We start from the raw sequence: 20,702 nt of genomic DNA, 5'->3' as shown, positions 1-20,702 counted from the left end.
AGGAAAAAATCCTGAATGAGGTTGTCATAATTCATGCACAAAAGGGTTAAAGCACTATAATCACTGTGACCTCTTTTGGCTGTTAATAAAACAACCTCTGAGTTATAGTTCCATGGATGATTGCCTAAAACAAGACTGGAGCAGCAAAAAACAATGAACCAGTCCATGAATAAAGTTTGTTCTTGACACCTGATGAACAATGAGAGTAAATGCTTTATGAATATAGTCATCAGTGTAATCTAATTTCTTGTCTGAGTCAGTCCATTCATTTCCATGTAGAGCCACTTTGCATCAGCAGCTCCATGCTCCAGTGCTCTGGGAGAGTTTATAGTCCTGACACTTGAACACTGGATGACTGACAGCTGTCCTTCATCACAACACAACACACACAAATCCTCCTCCTCATCACAAACATGACTCTGATCTGCGTCCTCATCTGGACTCTCCTCTGCTGCTGCTTCACAGGTAAAGTCCAGACAATCAAACTCCTCTCCTCTATCAACATCCATCCCTCTGAAATGAAGGCCACAAAACCATGATGCTGCTTTGTGTTTTTGTCTCTGTATCCTCAGAGTCCAGAGGACAGGTCACAGTGACTCAGCCTGCAGCAGTGAGCTCTGCTCTGGGGGGCTCTGTCACCATCTCATGCAGGACCAGTCAGGATGTCTACAGTGATAGTGATGGTGATCACTATTTAGCCTGGTACCAACAGAAAGATGGAGAAACTCCTAAACTCCTCATTTACTTTGCTACCACTCGAGAATCAGGGATTTCAGATCGTTTTTCAGGTAGTGGATCAGGCTCTGACTTCACTCTGACCATCAGTGGAGTCCAGGCTGAAGATGCAGCAGTTTACTACTGTCAGAGTTTACATGAGATCAACAGTCAGGATGTGTTCACACAGTGAAAAAGCGTGGTACAAAAACCTCCCTCAGTCAGACTGAACAGAAACTGAACTGACTGCTGCAGCTGGAAGTTTCTGCACAGACTGACACACTTCACTGAGGACAGACTTACACATTAACACTTCTACATTTAGTATACTGTCTTGTCCATCAGCTTCTCTTGCTATTAAAAATAAGTCACATATTGAAAAATTTATTTCAAGTAGAAGGATCAAATCCCACCTGTAAACCATTAAACACACATCTATTCAGAACCTACTCTACACTAGTGTGTTCTGGGCTGACTTTATCAGATGTCCACAGTATCCAACTAAGATGACTAATCCTGAAGTTATCTCGATAAGAGAAAATCCAGCTTCGCTGTAAAGGCCTCAGCTGTGGTGTGTGAAACTACTGTCCCTAGAAAAAGTATGTGAACCTTTTCAGATTTCCTTGGATTTCTGCATAAATTGGTCATCAAATGTGTTCTGATCCTCATCTAATTCACAACAATAGACAAACACAGTCTGCTTAAACTAATACTGCACAAAAAAAAAAAAAATCATGTTTTTATTGAACAAACCATGCAAACATTCACAGTGCAGGGTGGAAAAAAGTATGTGAACCCCTAGGCTAATGACTGGTTGACCCTCCTTTGGCAGCAATAACCTCAACCAAACGTTTCCTGTAGTTGCAGATCAGACCCGCATAATGGTCAGGAAGAATTTTGGACCATTCCTCTTTACAAAACTGTTTCAGTTCAGCAATATTATTCGGATATCTGGTGTGCATTGCTCTCTTGAGGTCATGCCACAGCATTTCAATCAGGTTGAGGTCAGGACTCTGACTGGGCCACTCCAGAAGGCGTATTTTCTTCCGTTGAAGCCATTCTGTTGTTGATTTACTTCTATGCTTTGGGTCGTTGTCCTGTTGCATCACCCATCCTCTGTTGAGCTTCAGCTGGCAGACAGATGGTCTTAAGTTTTCCTGTAAAATGTATTGATTAAATTGGGAATTAATTTTTCCGTCAATGACAGCAATCCGTCCAGGCCCTGAGGCAGCAAAGCAGCCCCAAACCATGATGGTCCCTCCACCGTATTTCACAGTTGGGATGAGGTTTTGATGTTGGTGTGCTGTGCCTTTTTTTCTCCACACATAGCGTTGTGTGTTCCTTCCAAACAACTCAATTTTGGTTTCATCTATGGACAGAATATTTTGCCAGTCATGCTTTGGAACATCCAGGTGCTCTTTTGTAGACTTTAAATTTGCAGCAATGTGTTTTTTGGACAGCAGTGGCTTCCTCCGTGGTGTCCTCCCATGAACTCCATTCTTGTTTAATGTTTTACTTATTGTAGATTTGTCAACACAAATGTTAGCATGTGCCAGAGATTTCTGTTAGTCTTTAGCTGACACTCTAGGATTCTTCTTCACCTCACTGAGCATTCTGCGCTGTGCTCTTGCAGTCATCTTTACAGGACGACCACGCCTAGGGAGAGTAGCAACATTGCTGAACTTTCTCCATTTGTAGACAGTCTGTCTAACCGTGGACACATGCACATCAAGACTTTTAGAGATACTTTTGTAACCCTTTCCAGCTTCATGCAAGTCAACAATTCTTGATCGTAGGTCTTCTGAGAGCTCTTTTGTGCCAGGCATGGTTAACATCAGACAATGCTGTTTGAGAGCAGCAAATTCAAAACTGGTGTGTGTTTTTTATAGGGCAGGACAACTTTAACCAACACATCCAATCTCATCACATTGATTGGACTCCAGGTTGGCTGACTCCTGGCTCCAAATAGCTCTTGGAGAAGTCATTAGCCTAGGGGTTCACATACTTTTTCCACCCTGCACTGTGAATGTTTACATGTTTTGTTCAATAAAAACATAAAAACATATCATTTTTTTGTGCAGTATTAGTGTAAGCAGACTGTGTTTGTCTATTGTTGTGAATTAGATGAGGATCGGAACACATTTGGTGACCAATTTATGCAGAAATCCAAGAAATCTGAACGGGTTCACATACTTTTTCTAGCGACTGTATGTGATGTTTGCCCATTGGTGATTAAGGTGGCTAAAGGAGAGTTGTAAATGTTACAGGTCCCAAAGCTAAGACCATGTATACAGTTAATAATGCTTAATTCTGTCTCTGATCCTGGGCGACACTGTAAAACACTATAACAAAGAAGAGAGGCAGAGACGTGGCTTTAGTTGTTTCATTGCTGTGGATACAATCTATATTTAACACATTTTCTCCCAAATACTTATTCATTTGCATTACTATGCTGTATGACGAATGTCCATTTGACATAAATGTAGAAATAGTTTTCTCACATTTCTGTAAATACACAACTTCACATTAACTATTATATCACATCAACTTCACAGTAAAATGTCTTGTAATGTCACCTTTTACTACGCACTTAAGCACTTTATCAACTGACATGTCCCTTGTTTTTAGAAAACCTTTCTTATTTAAACCCTGCTGGTTAATTTAAATAAGCACTTGAGAAAACATTTAACACAACTTATTCAGAAAAATGGAATGAATATGTGTGCCCGAGTGTGTGCGTGTTTGTGCAGGTGTGTATAGTGTGTGTTCAGTTGTGTCACTATGAAATCTGTAAACAATCTTAACCCTAATAAAGTGCATCTTTAACACAGACACAAGAACAGCACTGCTCAGGAAAAGCAGACATGTGACACTGGAGCTAACTAAACCCAATCAAAACACATAAGCCAACACAGACCTTGAAACTCATGTTGTAGCAGCCGCTAGCTTGTTAGCATTTCCACTATAGCGCTAGCTTATGACACTGTACACTCTTTCACTTGGCATAACGGCCTTTCCTGCTAACATTACGACCCAATCTACATGTTTATAACCCGACACGTTCTATTAGTGAATGAAACGCTGTCACTTGAACTTGTTTTGTGCTTCACAAACCTGTAAAACAGTATAATAAAGAAGAGAGGCAGAGACGTGGCTTTACTTGTTTCGTTGCTGTGGATACAATGGAGGCAAGATGGCGGCTCCACTGTATACACGCCCTGCAGAAGCTGAGCCCGCCCCATACTGCCCCTACAGTTTTGGAGGCGCATACAGATAGACCAAAGACACTATTAACTGTGTTGTTTTAAATAATAATCTGACAGAAGAAAAATAAATACAAATTTTAAAAAATTATACCCCACATGTGACCACACGTTAGTGGGCGTCACATAAAGAATCCTGATCCAGTGAAAAAAAAAGATTCTCCAAGGTCAGACCTCTCTAATGTGGGCATTTGGTCTTTGGAGTCATGAACAGCATGGACTGATTTGTCTCACTGACATCAAATTAATTTAAATTGACCAACTCATAAGAAATATGAGGTGAAATATTTAGATTAAAAAAAAAAAACTGTCAGGGAGAAACACCATGACATGCTGAGATCAGCTCCAGTTGACTGACTCTGTGTGTTTGCATATGTGTTCATCCTCTCTGCTCTCAGACGTTAAGAGGACAGTGTTGATCAGTGTCTGTCCACACCTTTCAGAGACACTGACACACCTGCAGCACAATGATGATGTCACTGATTCTACTGATGCTCACCCTGGGGATCCTGGTTCACGGTGAGACTCTGATATGAAGATAGCCAGAGAAAACTGTTCTGGCATATCCCTCATGTAAAATAAATTATACTTCTCTGTTTGAGTGTTGACCATATTGAGTGCAAGCTGGATTTGTCTAAATACTCCATGTCACAGTCCTCCTCTTCATGTTTTCCAGGTTCATCAGGAGACATCACCATGACTCAGTCTCCTGGATCTCTGTCTGCTGCTCCAGGACAGACTGTTTCTATCAGATGTAGATCTAGTTCAAATGTTGGCAATGAGGTAGACTGGTACCTTCAGAAACCTGGAGAAGCTCCCAAACTCTTGATTTATTATGCTACAAACCGTCAGTCTGGAGTTCCAGACCGTTTCAGTGGGAGTCAATCTGGAAGTGACTACTCTCTGACCATCAGTGGAGTTCAGACTGAAGATGCAGGAGATTATTATTGTCAGCAGGATTACGGCTTCCTGTTCACGCAGTGGTACAACATCATACAAAAACCTCCCTCAGCTGAAGAGGAACTGATCTGAATCAACAGCTGCAGAGTCACAGATGTACTTTAGAAGCTTGACAGCTAACCGGCCCAGATATCTAAAACCAACAATTTACTAAAAACTTATTACAGTACAGTTTGACTATTGATGAACACAAACACTTTAGACAACTGAAGGAAAACCAGTTCTCAGGTTTTTGTTGTTGTACAGAGAACATGAAAGAAATATTATTTATAATAAAATCATGTTTATTGAGAATTTTGAAATGATCTCACACTACATCCCCTTTAGTTAAACTGCTAAGTTTATGAATAAATTAAAACAAACAGGAAGTGATTGTTGTTGGTTTAACTGTCCTGAGTTTAATATGAAGAGTGAGAGGCACACTTGTTCTGGTGTCCCGTATCCTTCAAGTTCAAACCAGGACTGTGGCCCCTATCCTGTCCAAACTTTTTCTCCTGTCCTACTCTGTCCACTGTCCAATCTTTGTAAAGAAAAGCATGTAAAGAAAAAGAAAATATTGATTTAAACATAAAGAACTGATTTTATTTACAACCCTAACACACTGTATGATTACAATCAGCTTGTTTTTATTTACTTAGTGTTATGTTTATCAGTTAATTTAATTTTAATCATAATGCTGGTATTTATATGATGATTATTATAATGCTGATGATACTGCTCTTAATGTTAAACTGCTGTGTGACACAGAGGCAGAGCCTGGATTACACTTTTATCTGTGCCTGTCAATATCAAAAGTTTCTGTAATATAAGACGTTCTTTAAGTCTGAACTTAAAGTCCAGATCACACAGCTTCAAATGAACTAGAAAATCTACTTTATATATATGTCCATCAGTTTGATAAAAACACACACTGAGAAATCAATTTCATGAATCAGTCTTTATTGAATTGAAACAATGAAAATCATAAGTGATGAACTAAAAACAATAAAATGTGTGATAAGAGAGTCAAAAACAGAGACTGAGAGAGAGATGGAGGGTTACAGAGAGCAGACCTTAAAGTAAACACATTAAAACCAGCAGCAGAGTCCCAGTGAGTCAGATCAGTCCTGGGTACACTGGTCTCTCCTCAGAGTCTCTGTGACTGGAGTCTGGGAGCCCTGGGTGGCCTCACAGGTCACAGAGCCCAGCTTCCTCCACTGGTCTGCAGTGATCCTCAGGGTGCTGCTCCAGCTGTAGAGAGCGTCCTTCAGCACCGCAGGGCTCCTGCTCTCCTCCCCGCTGATGCTGCTGCTGCCGTCCACCTTCCAGGCCAGACTCCAGCCTGAGGGGAAGCCCTTGTTGGCCAGGCACATGAGCGTGGCCGTGGTACCCTGCTGCAGCTCCTCACGGGAGGGGGGCAGCACCGTCAGGGTGGGACGCGTATCACCTAGGAGACACCAATCAGCTTAGAGGACAGGGAGCACACAGCAGCCAATCAAACACTTGGACAGCTTGAATGTGTGACAGTTGATTTTCTTTTTTTAGGACTTTCTGTCAGATGTTTTTTCTGCTCCACCAGTCACTCACTCACACATTGTTTCACTTCCCTTTAAGAAGCCTCTCATGCACATCAGCACAGAGACCATCATCACACTGAGAGCTTCAACAGAGATTCAAATAGTAAATTCACTGTAAATCATTTAAAACCTTCATCAAACATTTATTTAAACCCCTTAAAAACTGAAAAAAAATGTAATTAATTTAAAAAAATAACATACGGCAATAAAATGTTTGTTCTGAGAATTCAGTCATGAGAGCAGCATCAGAAACATTTTTAGTTTTAAAGATAAAATTCATCTGAGATCAGAGATTTAGCCATTTTCAAAAGCTGTTGTACATCAATTTGATTTTTTGTCAAAGTAAATTCATACTTTAAACATGATTCAAACAGTTGTCCTTGTCTTCTTAAACATTTTTGTCTCAAAAATCATCCTTTTCTTTCATGAACTTGAAGATGTACTTTTCAGTTCAGCAGAAAAGTTTCAAGAAATGTTCAGTAAAGCTGATCTGAGTAAACCTCCATGGGGAAGGAGGACAAATTAAAGACAGGAAAACTTCAAGAGTCACAAATAAACTTAAATATTTGTCTGCATCAAGCAAAAAGATTATTACATAATTTTTTGGCAGCAAAAGATTCAGTATTTATTCAGAAACTTACTTCTTCCAACATCCAGTCTGGTTCCTCCACCAAAAGTCCACCACAGTGATACAAACTCATTGAGCCGTTGTACAAAAACCTCTGACAGTAGAGAGACACGGCTCTCTGACTTTAACACTCAACTAAAAATACTATGACTTATAAAAACACCGTTGCTAATTAAAATGAATTGGCTTGATTTCTTGACAAAAGTTGCACTGAAAGTTTCCAATAGTTTTCAGACAGTTTTGTGTGTCTGATTAAAATCTAAGTCCAGAAACAACTTTTTTCTGATGTAAACAACTGAGTTAAAATTGATTCTTTTTTTGTTCATTCTTAAATGTGAAGAAATTAAAAATGAAAACAGAATCAAGTAATATTTAATGAAAAATTATGAAAGTTTGACTTACTTCTTCCAACATCCAGTCTGGTTCCTCCACCGAACGTGTACCACAGTGATACAAACTCATTGAGCCGTCGTACAAAAACCTCTGACAGTAGAGAGACACGGCTCTCTGACTTTAACACAAACAAACTGACTCAAATTCATTATTCTTCAGTCCTCTTATTTCTGCTCTTGCTAATATTTAAACACATATTTACCTCCTCTAACACTAGCTCAACAAACTTTGTTCCAACAATCCAACTGGGTAAAAATAGTACAGTTTAAATAGGAGATATATGCTACTACACATTTCTGTTCATTCTAGGAATTCTTGATGATTTAAAGCTATAATAGAAGTCAGATGGGTGTATTGTTTTAAACTCTACATTCATTTTCTTTGGCTTTTTCAGGCTCAGGTTGCAGTAGCAGCAGGCTCAGCAAGTCATCCCAGACATCCCTCTTCCCAGTGATGTTTTCCAGCTCCTCTGAGAGGGTCTGACTGCAGACAGCAGCTCCCAGATGCTTGGCATATAGTGTGCACTAAATTCTTTTCTCCACACCTTAAAATACTTACTTAATTAATTAATTAATTAATTAATTAATTAAGTGTAGAGCATTTATCAGGACTTAGATAATTTGGCTCACTCTTTTCATTTGGAGACTGTCCTTTCTTGAGCAGGTCTTCCTTTTTTTTTCTAATATCAGCCTGAGTGAGTTTTGAGTTGGTATTTTAAGGTCTAAATGCTGGAGGGAGTTTGTGGAAAAGATTTTTGAAAACATATCCATTATTGCATTTAGTAAAATATAAATGTTGTATTTAAAATATAAAAAATACATAGTTTATAACTCCTTTCTTTCTTTTTTCAGGCTGTTCATGCTTTCCAAATCAAACTAGTTTATTTCTGCCTGCCACTGATATTTCTCTGTCTGAAGACAATCTATACCAGGGGAACTCAGCCTTATTCTACCAAAGAGCCATAATGTCCACATTGTCTTAAAATACTTCAGTCAGAACCACATTCCAAAACGAGGGATGTAAGAAGATCCATAGATCAACTGATCCATAGTTGAAATAAAATAAAAAAGTGAATTGTTGGATTCTTGTGCAGTTCAATAGGATGCAATAGGCCACATAAAAATGTCTATAGTGTTAGAGGAAAGGATATGTTACTAATAATGAACATATATTCTTTTTTATTTATGCAAGTTCCACCTGGTTTAATGACGTGTTAAAATATTATTTTGAGCTCTGAGATGCTTTTCAAAGAGTTGATGAGTTAAAGTGGGTTATTTGGGTATTTATCTCTCACACTGGGACATTTACTGTAGATCTGTGGCTTTATTAACATAAAAGAGATGTTTTCAATTTTTTATCCACTCATTATTGATACTTTTAGCTAAAGGAGGAGGGGGCTTATAGTGGTCTTTGCCCTGGGCCTCAAAATAAGTAAAACCGGCCCTGCCTCACACCTGCAGCTCTCCCAGACACATCCTTGTACCCTGCCTCATTCTGTAGCCTTGGTTTCCTGTTTCTGCTCTTTTGACAGTTTTTATCATCAGCAGGACATTACAGATCAAATAAAACACCGACATTTGGACAAGTTTCACTAGATATTATGTTATGTCAACATGTGATCAGTGTGTGTGAGGGTCGCTGATGACTGACAACGCGTATCGCAATGATCATCATCAAGTACCAGTGTGGGAGAGCATGGACAGGAAGCAACTGAAAACTTAACAAGAAACTTGTTAAAATGAGGGCAGAAGAAGCTTCAGTTTGAACACAAGACAGCACGCCTCAATGAATGAGCTTACTGAAGAGACGCAGCACCAGCGGACTTGCTCTGCCGACAGAGTCATAATACATGGATTAAAAGTAAATAAAAGTTTTCATTTAGACTCGGCCCTAAACAGCCACAGACGACTGGAGAGCCATGGGTTGAGTATCTCTGCTCTATACATTAGGCAGAAAGTAAGATAATGCTGTGGTGCATTCCTTCATGTTGTCACTGTTTTAACTAGTTATTGTTAGGCGGGCTGATGAACATTTAAGGGTGGCTTCAGCCCTCCCAAAAGGCCTAATGACATCCTTGCTCAACATGTTTTACTATGACAAGTTTCAAAAATAACTAATGAAATAATGATAGAAATAGCCCAATGTCTCCTCTGTATTAGAAAAAATAAATAATTAAATAACTAAAAAAAATACCTCTGCTATAAAAGCAATCCAACTTTAAGAAAAGTAGCTCTCACAAACTTACAAAAACTAACGAACAAAAAATATCTGTATCTTTAGTTTAGCGAGTTCTGCTCGCTCGTTGAGAGTGAAAAGAGAGCAGCCTCTCAGGGATTAAGTCACATGCAGCACCGCAGATGCAGAGTGCCCTAGTGCAGGTCAATTTAGTGGTCCAATGAAAAACAATGAAACCCAGGAAATTTTCATCACTTTATAAAAAACAACCAGGACGGCAAGGACAGGACGTGAAAACAGGACATGTCCTGGGAAAACAGGACGTTTGGTCACCCTAGCTTACAGGAAAAAAGCTCGTATTTTATGAAAACATTCTAACGTAGCAAACATAGCTCTGTTACCTGCAGCTATGTAAAAAAAATGGCGCATCCTTATGTAGTTAAAGCTAAAACAGGGCGGGCTCTCACCATTCTGGAACGTTTTGCTTTGTTTTGATGTGTTGGCCTTAGTAAGAAACTTTTTTATAATGCAAGTGAGCATGAGCATTATTATATTAAAGCACTATAATTACTGAGACCTCTTTTGGCTGTTAATAAAACAACCTCTGAGTTATAGTTCCATGGATGATTGCCTAAAACAAGACTGGAGCAGAAAAAAAAAACAAATAGGGGAGAGTGGGGTGAGTTGTGCCAGTTTTTACTCAAAGTGACTTTAAAGTGAGGCCATGACAGTAATGCCTCCAACTTAAGTACATACATATATTTCAGGATGTGGTGCATCCCTGCGAACAATAACTTTGTATCTGAAATAAACAGTTTAAGTAATATAGCTTTCAGAAAAAATGTGGTCTAGTGGCACAACTTGTGCCCGGTGCGGGGTAAGTTGTGCCTTTGGGGAGAATACGTTGGGGTAAATTGTGCCAGTCATTATTGAAGTAAAACAACATTTTAATCTCATAAACTGTAACGCTATATAAAAGCAAGACAAATTCAATACCAAATTACTCTTTTAAGTTTTATTTAGATATCGTCACCCTATTAAACTAATGGCATAAGACATATTTTGTAGTGTCTGGGAAAACACAAAAAAACCTACACCTATCATTTCATACACAGAACGCTGTCTGTCAATTATGCAACATATAAAAATAAGGTGATTTAGGCCAATTTCTGAACATCCCATTGTGACTTAGGCCACTTAAAAGCGGAATAAAACTACTCTTTAATAATCAGTGTTAGCTACATTAAACAAATGACAGGTAAATCAAACACTGATGAGGCATGCCCATCTCCTCACTTCTCAAGCTGTTCTTGGCCCTTCTTTACTGGGTTCTAGGTGTGTAGATCTCGGTGTGTGTGTGTGTCTGGGTGTGTGTGTGTCGGGGTGTGTGCGTCTGGGTGAGAGGGTGTGTGGGTTAGGGTCTAGGTCTGTTGGTCTGGAATTTGTGTCTCTGGGTGTGTGGGTCTGCATGTGTGGGTCTGGATTGGTGGGTATTTGGGTCTGGTTGTGTGGGTTTCAGGGTTTGGGTGTGTCTGTGGGTCTGGGTTTGTGGGTGTGCCACTGGCACAACTTAACCCAGGCCCTTTGGCACAAATCACCCCAGCCCCGCCATTTTGAAAAACTAGCATGATCCAGCAGTTTAGAGCTAGCATCATGCTAACTGTATAGACTCATTGTGTAGCCTACTAAAGCAATAAAACATGTGTGAAATGTTTTCAAAGTTGTCTATAATTGTCTCTCTTTTATGCAGAATGAGTAAAATGGATGGCTCTTCAAAAATATGTGGTCACATGACCAATTTCTTCTATGGTTTTCCATAAACAAGGGGTGGCACTACTTCCCCTTCAGCACAAATCACCCCACTCTCCCCTAACCTGTCCATAAATAAAATTTGTTCTTGACACCTGATGAACAATGGGCCTCATTCACTAATAAATGCGTAGAAATGTTCTTACTCTGCGCACAAGTTCAGTGTATACGCAAAATCACTGTCGGATTCATGACATGTGCGTACCGGCCAATTTTCTTCTCACCACCGTGCGTATGTTAGTGAATCAGAATCATTCAGATTGACAGGCTCTTGCCCGCAATCTGCATAAACCACACCCCTATTTCTCTATAAAAGGACATCCGTTTGATGCATCAAAATGAGATCAGCGAGGACGTTTGAAGTTGCGAGAGATGGCCCCAAAAATTAAAGGAAGAAATTTCACAACGGCGGAAATTGAAGTTATCATGTCAGAGGTGGAGGCAAGGAAAACCACACTTTTTCAAAGCGTTTCCACTGGAGTCTTGATGATAAACAAAAAAGATACCTGGGCCTCTATCACAGAGGCTGTCAATGCAGTGACACCTGAGGTCCGCACCGTGGCTCAGGTGAAGAGAAAGTGGTTTGATATCAAGATGGATGCAAAGAAAAGGATATCAGACCAGAGAAAAAAAGAAGCAAACCGGAGGAGGACAAGGACCACCTGATCTCACTCCACAGGATGAGCGACTGGCTGCAATAATTAGAAACTCATCCATCTCTGGCATATGTCAACAGAACGAGGGTGAAAGTAATGACATTCATCCGTTAATCTGTAGGCCCGGATGACCGTGAGGTGTCAAAGTTGTTTTATTTTACTTAAATGCTCTTTTTTTTTTTAAATTGTAAATGAAGTGTTAAATTGAAGATTCAAGACTTTAAGTATATGAACGATGGAAAAGTGTCCATTTCATGGTTTTTAGTACATTTGGTCAACTCATTAGCTAATTCCCGGTTTTAATTGTTATCTTTAAGCTTTTTTATAAATTAATGTCATTTCAATACATTGTGCATCTTGGGTAAAAGATATGTGTTTAACATTTTTAGAAATGTTCATTATTATTTGTGCATACGCATGGTCTGAGGAGGTTCTAAATTTGTTCGCAGAGTAAGAACAAATTCAAGTAAGAACATATTGATGAATCACAGATTTGTGCGCCAAACATTCATACACACGATTTAAGCATAAATTTGTACGTACGCACTGTTTGTGAATGAGGCCCAATGCGAGTAAATGCTTTATGAATATAGTCATCAGTGTAATCTAATTTCTTGTCTGAGTCAGTCCATTCATTTCCATGTAGAGCCACTTTGCATCAGCAGCTCCATGCTCCAGTGCTCTGGGAGAGTTTATAGTCCTGACACTTGAACACTGGATGACTGACAGCTGTCCTTCATCACAACACAACACACACAAATCCTCCTCCTCATCACAAACATGACTCTGATCTGCATCCTCATCTGGACTCTCCTCTGCTGCTGCTTCACAGGTAAAGTCCAGACAATCAAACTCCTCTCCTCTATCAACATCTGTCCCTCTGAAATGAAGGCCACAAAACCATGATGCTGCTTTGTGTTTTTGTCTCTGTATCCTCAGAGTCCAGAGGACAGGTCACAGTGACTCAGCCTGCAGCAGTGAGCTCTGCTCTGGGAGCCTCCGTCACCATCTCATGTAGGACCAGTCAGAATGTTTATTACCTCGTCTCATACCACCTTTTATCCTGGTACCAACAGAAAGATGGAGGAACTCCTAAACTCCTCATTTATGCTGCTAGCGAGCTGGAATCAGGGATTCCAGATCGTTTTTCAGGCAGTGGATCAGGCTCTTCCTTCACTCTGACCATCAGTGGAGTCCAGGCTGAAGATGCAGCAGTTTACTACTGTCAGAGTTATCATGAGATCAACAGTCAGTATGTGTTCACACAGTGAAAAAGCGTGGTACAAAAACCTCCCTCAGTCAGACTGAACAGAAACTGAACTGACTGCTGCAGCTGGAAGTTTCTGCACAGACTGACACACTTCACTGAGATACAAACACTCACTGGTTTCTTCAGTAGACTTCATCAGCTCCTGTATTTTCAGGATTCTCTCTTTTCAACTCATCATAAAAACACACAGTACAGACACAACAGAGAATGTGAGATCATACAGAAGCTCCACTGAACTTGATGCTTTTCTCTGTTTTCAAAGTGAGTCATTATTTCAGGATTATGGACATGAAGTCAGTCAGAGTCAAAAGAGTCAAAATGATCTAAAGTGATTAGCTTTACCTCAGTTTGATGTTAAAAAGGCCTGAAGATGAAAAATCAAGGCCAAAGGTGAAATAAGAGAAGTCAATCAAACACATCCTTTTTAGATCATAACGCCTCATCAAAGCTGACAAACATTCAGCACAATATAAAGAGATGATCACATGGAAACATGGAGAATCTTTGGAGAAACAAACTGTCTGTCTCTACTCTGTCCTATCCATTTAAGGGAATTCACCTAAACAATAAATATCAACTTTAAAAGATTAAATGAATTTATTTGCTAACCTAAACACATGACATGATTATAATCAGCTGATTGTTTTAGAAATGTTCATCAGTTAGCTTATAATACTGGTATTTACATTATTATACAGTTTTTCATTTCATGTTATGCTGATGATACTGTTATTTACTGATGTGCACCTACACCTGTGCAAGCTTTTACAAATCTTCAGCATGCTTTTGACTCAGTACAAGATCAGTTTTGTCAGCTGTAACTTGAACTAAACACAGATCAAACTGAACTCCTGTTCTTTAAGTCTGAGCTCAAAGTCCAGATCACACAGCTTCAAATGAACTAGAAAATCTACTTTATATATATGTCCATCAGTTTGATAAAAACACACACTGAGAATTCAATTTCATGAATCAGTCTTTATTGAATTGAAACAATGAAAATCACAACAAGAGACGAAGTAAAACAATAAAATGTGTGATAAGAGAGTCAAAAACAGAGACTGAGAGAGAGATGGAGGGTTACAGAGAGCAGACCTTAAAGCAAACACATTAAAACCAGCAGCAGAGTCCCAGTGAGTCAGATCAGTCCTCGGAGCACTGGTCTCTCCTCAGAGTCTCTGTGACTGGAGTCTGGGAGCCCTGGGTGGCCTCACAGGTCACAGAGCCCAGCTTCCTCCACTGGTCTGCAGTGATCCTCAGGGTGCTGCTCCAGCTGTAGAGAGCGTCCCTCTCCAGCACCGCAGGGCTCCTGCTCTCCTCCCCGCTGATGCTGCTGCTGCCGTCCACCTTCCAGGCCAGACTCCAGCCTGAGGGGAAGCCCTTGTTGGCCAGGCACATGAGCGTGGCCGTGGTACCCTGCTGCAGCTCCTCACGGGAGGGGGGCAGCACCGTCAGGGTGGGACGCACATCACCTAGGAGACACCAATCAGCTTAGAGGACAGGGAGCACACAGCAGCCAATCAAACACTTGGACAGCTTGAATGTGTGACAGTTGATTTTCTTTTTTTAGGACTTTCTGTCAGATGTTTTTTCTGCTCCACCAGTCACTCACTCACACATTGTTTCACTTCCCTTTAAGAAGCCTCTCATGCACATCAGCACAGAGACCATCATCACACTGAGAGCTTCAACAGAGATTCAAATACTAAATTACATCTCAATCATGTAAAACCTTCATCAAGCATTTATTTAAACCCCTTAATAACTGAAAAAAATGTAATTAATTAAAATAACATACAGCAATAAAATGTTCGTTTTGAGAATTCAGTCATGAGAGCAGCATCAGAAACATTTTTAGTTTTAAAAGTAAAATTCATCTGAGATCAGAGATTTAGCCATTTTCAAAAGCTGTTGTACATCAGTTTGATTTTATTCTAAGTAAATTCTTACTTTAAACATGATTCAAACAGTTTTGCTTGTCTTGTTTCACATTTTGACTCAAAAATCATCCTTATCTTTCATGAACTTGAAGCTGTTTTCTTTTCAGTTCAGCAGAAATGTTTCAAGAAATGTTCAGTAAAGCTGATCTGAGTAAACCTCCATGGTGAAGGAGGACAAATTAAAGACAGGAAAACTTCAAGAGTCAGAAATAAACTCAAATATTTGTCTGCCGCAAACATAAAGATTGATATTTAATTTTTTTTCACCATTAAATGATTTAGTATTTATTCAGAAACTTACTTCTTCCAACATCCAGTCTGGTTCCTCCACCAAAAGTCAACCACAGTGATACAAACTCATTAAGCTGTCGTACAAAAACCTCTGACAGTAGAGAGACACGGCTCTCTGACTTTAACACTCAACTAAAAATACCAGAACTCAAGATACAATTTTAGTAATGAAAATAAAATGACTTAATTTTTTGACAAGAGTTGCACTGAAAGTTTCCAATAGTTTTAGGACAGTTTTGTGTGTCTGATTAATATCTAAGTCCACAAACAACTTTTTCATATCAGAAAAAATGGGTAAAAATGTGTTTCTTTTTTGTTCCATTTTAAATGTGAAGAAATAGAACATGAAAACAGCAGCAAGTAATATTAAACAAAAATTATAAATGTTTGACTTACTTCTTCCAACATCCAGTCTGGTTCCTCCACCAAAAGTCCACCACAGTGATACAAACTCATTGAGCCGTCGTACAAAAACCTCTGACAGTAGAGAGACACGGCTCTCTGACTTTAACACAAACAAACTGACTCAAATTCATTATTCTTCAGTCCTCTTATTTCTGCTCTTCCTAATATTTATACACATATTTACCTCCTCTAACACTAGCTCAAGAAACTTTGTTCCAACAGTCCAACTGGGTCAAAATAGTACAGTTTAAATAGGAGATATATGCTACTACACATTTCTGTTCTTTCTAGGAATTCTTGAAGATTTAAAGCTATAATAGAAGTCAGATGGGTGTATTGTTTTAAACTCTACATTCATTTTCTTTGGCTTTTTCAGGCTCAGGTTGCAGTAGCAGCAGGCTCAGCAAGTCATCCCAGACATCCCTCTTCCCAGTGATGTTTTCCAGCTCCTCTGAGAGGGTCTGACTGCAGACAGCAGCTCTCAGACGGCCTCTCCCACAGACCATTACTGCTAGACATCACATCTGAGAATGGAAATATGTTTGCTAAAACTTTCAAATGAAAATCAGCTTCAACTTTGGTTAGGTTAAGGCAAGGTTCAGCATATCAAAAGTTAAAAGTTAGAAACCTGACCTGTAAAACCTGGAAACAAAAAAATTATAAAAGCTGAATCAACAGTCTGCTTACAGGAAAAAAAGCTCATCCTCCATGAAAGCATTCTAATGTAGCAAACATAGCTCTGTTACCTGCAGCTACGTAGATAATGGCGCTACCTAATGTAGTTGAAGCTAAAGCAGGGCTGGCTCTCGCCATTCTGGCACCATTTTGCTTTGTTTTGATGTGTTTGCCTTTAGTAAGAAACATTTTTTATAATGCACCTGAGCATGAGCATTATTATATTAAAGCACTATAATTACTGTGACCTCTGAGTTATAGTTCCATGGATGATTGCCTAAAACAAGACTGGAGCAGAAAAAAACAAACAACCAGTCCATAAATAAAGCTTGTTCTTGACACCTGATGAACAATGAGAGTAAATGTTGTATGTTGTATGAATTTAATCATCAGTGAAATCTAATTTCTTGTCTGAGTTAGTCCATTCATTTCCATGTAGAATCACTTTGCATCAGCAGCTCCATCTGATGTCTGATGAGTTCTGTTTGAAAAAAAAAACAAAAAAAACAGATGTCTGGCCTGCCGAGAGCCCTGATGTAAAGCCAGTAGAGCACCTTTGGGATGAACTGGAACAGAGATTGTTAGCCAGACCTAACATCAGTGTCTGACCTCTTAAATACTCTACAGACTGAATGAGCACAAATTCCCCAAAAAACACTCTTGTTAGAAGCCTACCAAGAACAGAGGAGCTGTTACAGCTGCAAAGGGGGACCAATTATATATCAGTGTCATTACATTTGCTTATAGTTGAATTCAAACTTAAATTTAATCTAAGAAATTCTGAGATGGGACATAAACCCTGTAAAAACAACAACGATTTATATCCATCCTGTTTGGCTTGCAGTAACTTTCCACTGATCCAAAGTTTTTTTCCTGTTATCAAAGGAAGGAGCAAACTTGACTGAAACAACAGAAATACAACATAAATGAGTAAACTAAATATTCTAAATTTGTGGACAAAGTTGTGAGAAAAAAATATGCAAGAATAATAATAGAATCAGATCGTTCATGAGCTCATTTCCATGTGGAGCCACTTTGCATCAGCAGCTCCATGCTCCAGTGCTCTGGGAGAGTTTATAGTCCTGACACTTGAACACTGGATGACTGACAGCTGTCCTCCATCACAACACAACACACACAAATCCTCCTCCTCATCACAAACATGACTCTGATCTGCGTCCTCATCTGGACTCTCCTCTGCTGCTGCTTCACAGGTAAAGTCCAGACAATCAAACTCCTCTCCTCTATCAACATCCGTCCATCTGAAATGAAGGCCACAAACCCATGATGCTTTGTGTTTTTGTCTCTGTATCCTCAGAGTCCAGAGGACAGGTCACAGTGACTCAGCCTGCAGCAGTGAGCTCTGCTCTGGGAGCAACAGTCACCATCTCATGCAGGACCAGTCAGGATGTTTTTGGTGACTATTTAGCCTGGTACCAGCAGAAAGATGGAGGAACTCCCAAACTCCTCATTTACTGGGCTGACACTCGAGCATCAGGGATTCCAGATCGTTTTTCAGGCAGTGGATCAGGCTCTTCCTTCACTCTGACCATCAGTGGAGTCCAGGCTGAAGATGCAGCAGTTTACTACTGTCAGAGTGTACATGTTATCAACAGTCAAACTGTGTTCACACAGTGAAAAAGCGTGGTACAAAAACCTCCCTCAGTCAGACTGAACAGAAACTGAACTGACTGCTGCAGCTGGAAGTTTCTGCGCAGACTGACACACTTCACTAAGATACAAACACTCACTGGTTTCTTCAGTAGACTTCATCAGCTCCTGTATTTTCAAGATTAAAGCTTTTCATCTCATCATAAAAACACACAGTAGAGACACAACAGAGAATGTGAGATCATACAGAAGCTCCACTCAACTTGATGCTTTTCTCTGTTTTCAAAGTAAGTCACTATTTCAGGATTACGGACATGAAGTCAGTCAGAGTCAAAATGATGTAAAGTGATTAGCTTTCCCTCAGTTTGATGTTGAAAAGGCCTGAAGATGAAAAATCAAGGCCAAAGGTGAAATCAGGGAAGTCAGTCAAACACATCCTTTTTAGATCATAACACCTCATCAAAGCTGACAAACATTCAGCACAATATAAAGAGATGATCACATGGAGAAACATGGAGAATCGTTGAGATGAAAAGTTCATGGAGACATGCATCACTTTTATGGAAACTTTCTCAGAATGACAGCAATTCAAGGTTTGTTGTATGCTAATGATTCACACTTCTAGATACTTCTAGGGTTAACAAGACTGAAACAATAGAAATATCAAATACATGAATGAACTATATGTGACCAAAGCTGGTAAAAACTCCTGCAAGTCGCCCAAGGTCATTTTTGAGTTTTTTACACATTATGAAAGTGTAGATTTCAAGCTTTCAAGTGGTGTATTACACACCTTAATCTAAGCACATTTTACAAAGACACGCTCATATGAATGTTAACTTCTAGTTCCTGCTTCTTCTGAGAAAACCAGGCTCAAAGTTTCAAGGCTTCTCCTACCTTCAGGCAGTCCGGGTGATGGGCGTGAACAATAGAGCCACATTTACATAAAGTCCACCCAAACCGCTTCTGAATCGGACTGGTGACACTCATCAAAATATTCCCATAGGAAATCCGCCGTCATCAAACTTGCCCTGTTGAGTGATCCTGAAGTTGTCCCAAGTCTGTTGATAGTTATTGCTGCTTCTTCATCGTCACTTTCCTTCGCTGCAGTGTGCATCTTGAGGCTTGTTGTTAAAAGTGATAACTAGAAACAGCTGTATACGTGCCAAGGGGGGTGGCGTTTGAGCCATGCGGTGTTTGTTATTGTCCATCTCAATGGGCGAAACTGGGAACAATGGAAGACTGAGTAGCCAATTATCACCCAGCAGCTTCGCTTTCCCCTCCCCTCAATCTCCTTGCAGCAACTGCGAGAATAGGGCATTTTAAAACACAAAATTAACGCCTTTGAATATCACATTTGTGTTACTTTTTTCATTAAATGAGTAATTTAAATGTTGGAGTGTGAAAAAAATGAGAAAAAACAGAAAATGATCATTTTGAAGAAAACGACGTTGTATCCATTTTTCTCAACCACCAGAACGCCGACTTGCAGGAACTTTATCTGGCTTCGGTCACATATTTTTCAAACTGTGTGGACAAAGATATGGGTGTAGAAAACAATAAGGGAAAAAAATGGTTCCACAGGTAAAAATCTGCCCACAACATGCATTTAGACTGAAAGCTGTTGTTCATCATGCCACTAAATCAATCTCTGCATGAAACCTTCAATAATGTTTGTGAAGCTTCCAGTGAACTCACATGATGTTCATGACAAAAACACAGTAAACTTCCTTTAAACTGAACCTTTGGCATGAGTTTATCTCAGTTAGTGGAGCAGAGGCTCATGCTCAGAGGCTACAGTCCTTGGAGCTCTGACTGCAGGATTGAATCCAGGTCCTGGAGCAGTTTGGAGCATGTGGTCCCCCACTCTTTCTCCCCAGATTCCCTACCTCTGTTTCAGCTGTCCTATCAAATAAAGCATGAAAGACCCAAAAAAAATCAGTAAAGACAGTAAAGATACAGTTAACCCTGAAAAGTTTTTATTTCCACTGACTGTAAAATTTCACCAAAATTCCAATTCTTCTTAACATTCATCTCATAGACTTGCTTTTTTGTGATGTTGTCGTCTTCTTATTTGGTTTTATCTTCTCACAGATTGTTTACCTTATTTTAGTTTCTAATCATATCTCATTTCCTCTCCATCTTTTACTCACCTTTACTTCCTGTCAATCTCATTTTAATTCTTTGCCCCTTGGCTGTTTTTTAACTGCTACTGTCTTCCTCACTTTATTGCTATTATCTCCTTATCACTTCCTTTTATTTGTCTTTGCTATGATATTTGTCAATTTTACTGCTTTATCATTTAAGACCTTGTTTTATTCTGCTTTATTTATCTTTTTCTGCCCTCTTTATTTAC

General features: G+C 39.5%; 6 gene segments (V, D, J or C); 4 read left to right on the top strand and 2 right to left on the bottom strand.

The window, feature by feature from the left end:
- Nucleotides 1–20,702, top strand: part of LOC121523659 — a 189,612-nt gene that overhangs the window by 109,908 nt on the left and 59,002 nt on the right.
- Nucleotides 314–20,702, top strand: part of LOC121523646 — an 88,982-nt gene continuing 68,593 nt past the window's right edge. Inside the window, 3 exon segments of the V gene segment in view lie at nt 314–465; nt 573–767; nt 13,286–13,412. Of these exon segments, the coding sequence occupies nt 414–465; nt 573–767; nt 13,286–13,412 (374 nt within the window).
- Nucleotides 4,316–5,024, top strand: LOC121523652. The segment is given in 2 exon segments: nt 4,316–4,496; nt 4,654–5,024. Coding segments are annotated over 2 exon segments (408 nt in total).
- LOC121523642 overlaps nt 5,856–20,702 on the bottom strand; it is a 48,785-nt gene continuing 33,938 nt past the window's right edge. Inside the window, 2 exon segments of the V gene segment in view lie at nt 5,856–6,363; nt 7,524–7,561. Coding sequence covers nt 6,038–6,363; nt 7,524–7,561 — 364 coding nt within the window.
- Nucleotides 14,388–20,702, bottom strand: part of LOC121523645 — a 32,850-nt gene continuing 26,535 nt past the window's right edge. The window contains 2 exon segments of the V gene segment in view: nt 14,388–14,896; nt 16,055–16,092. Of these exon segments, the coding sequence occupies nt 14,568–14,896; nt 16,055–16,092 (367 nt within the window).
- Nucleotides 17,848–18,405, top strand: LOC121523656. The segment is given in 2 exon segments: nt 17,848–17,949; nt 18,054–18,405. Coding segments are annotated over 2 exon segments (372 nt in total).

The sequence above is a fragment of the Cheilinus undulatus genome, linkage group 16 (genome assembly GCF_018320785.1).
Source record: "Cheilinus undulatus linkage group 16, ASM1832078v1, whole genome shotgun sequence".
Lineage (NCBI taxonomy): Eukaryota > Metazoa > Chordata > Actinopteri > Labriformes > Labridae > Cheilinus > Cheilinus undulatus.
The sequence above is the reverse complement of the archived record's forward strand: the minus strand, read 5'-3'. Positions and strand labels throughout refer to the sequence as shown.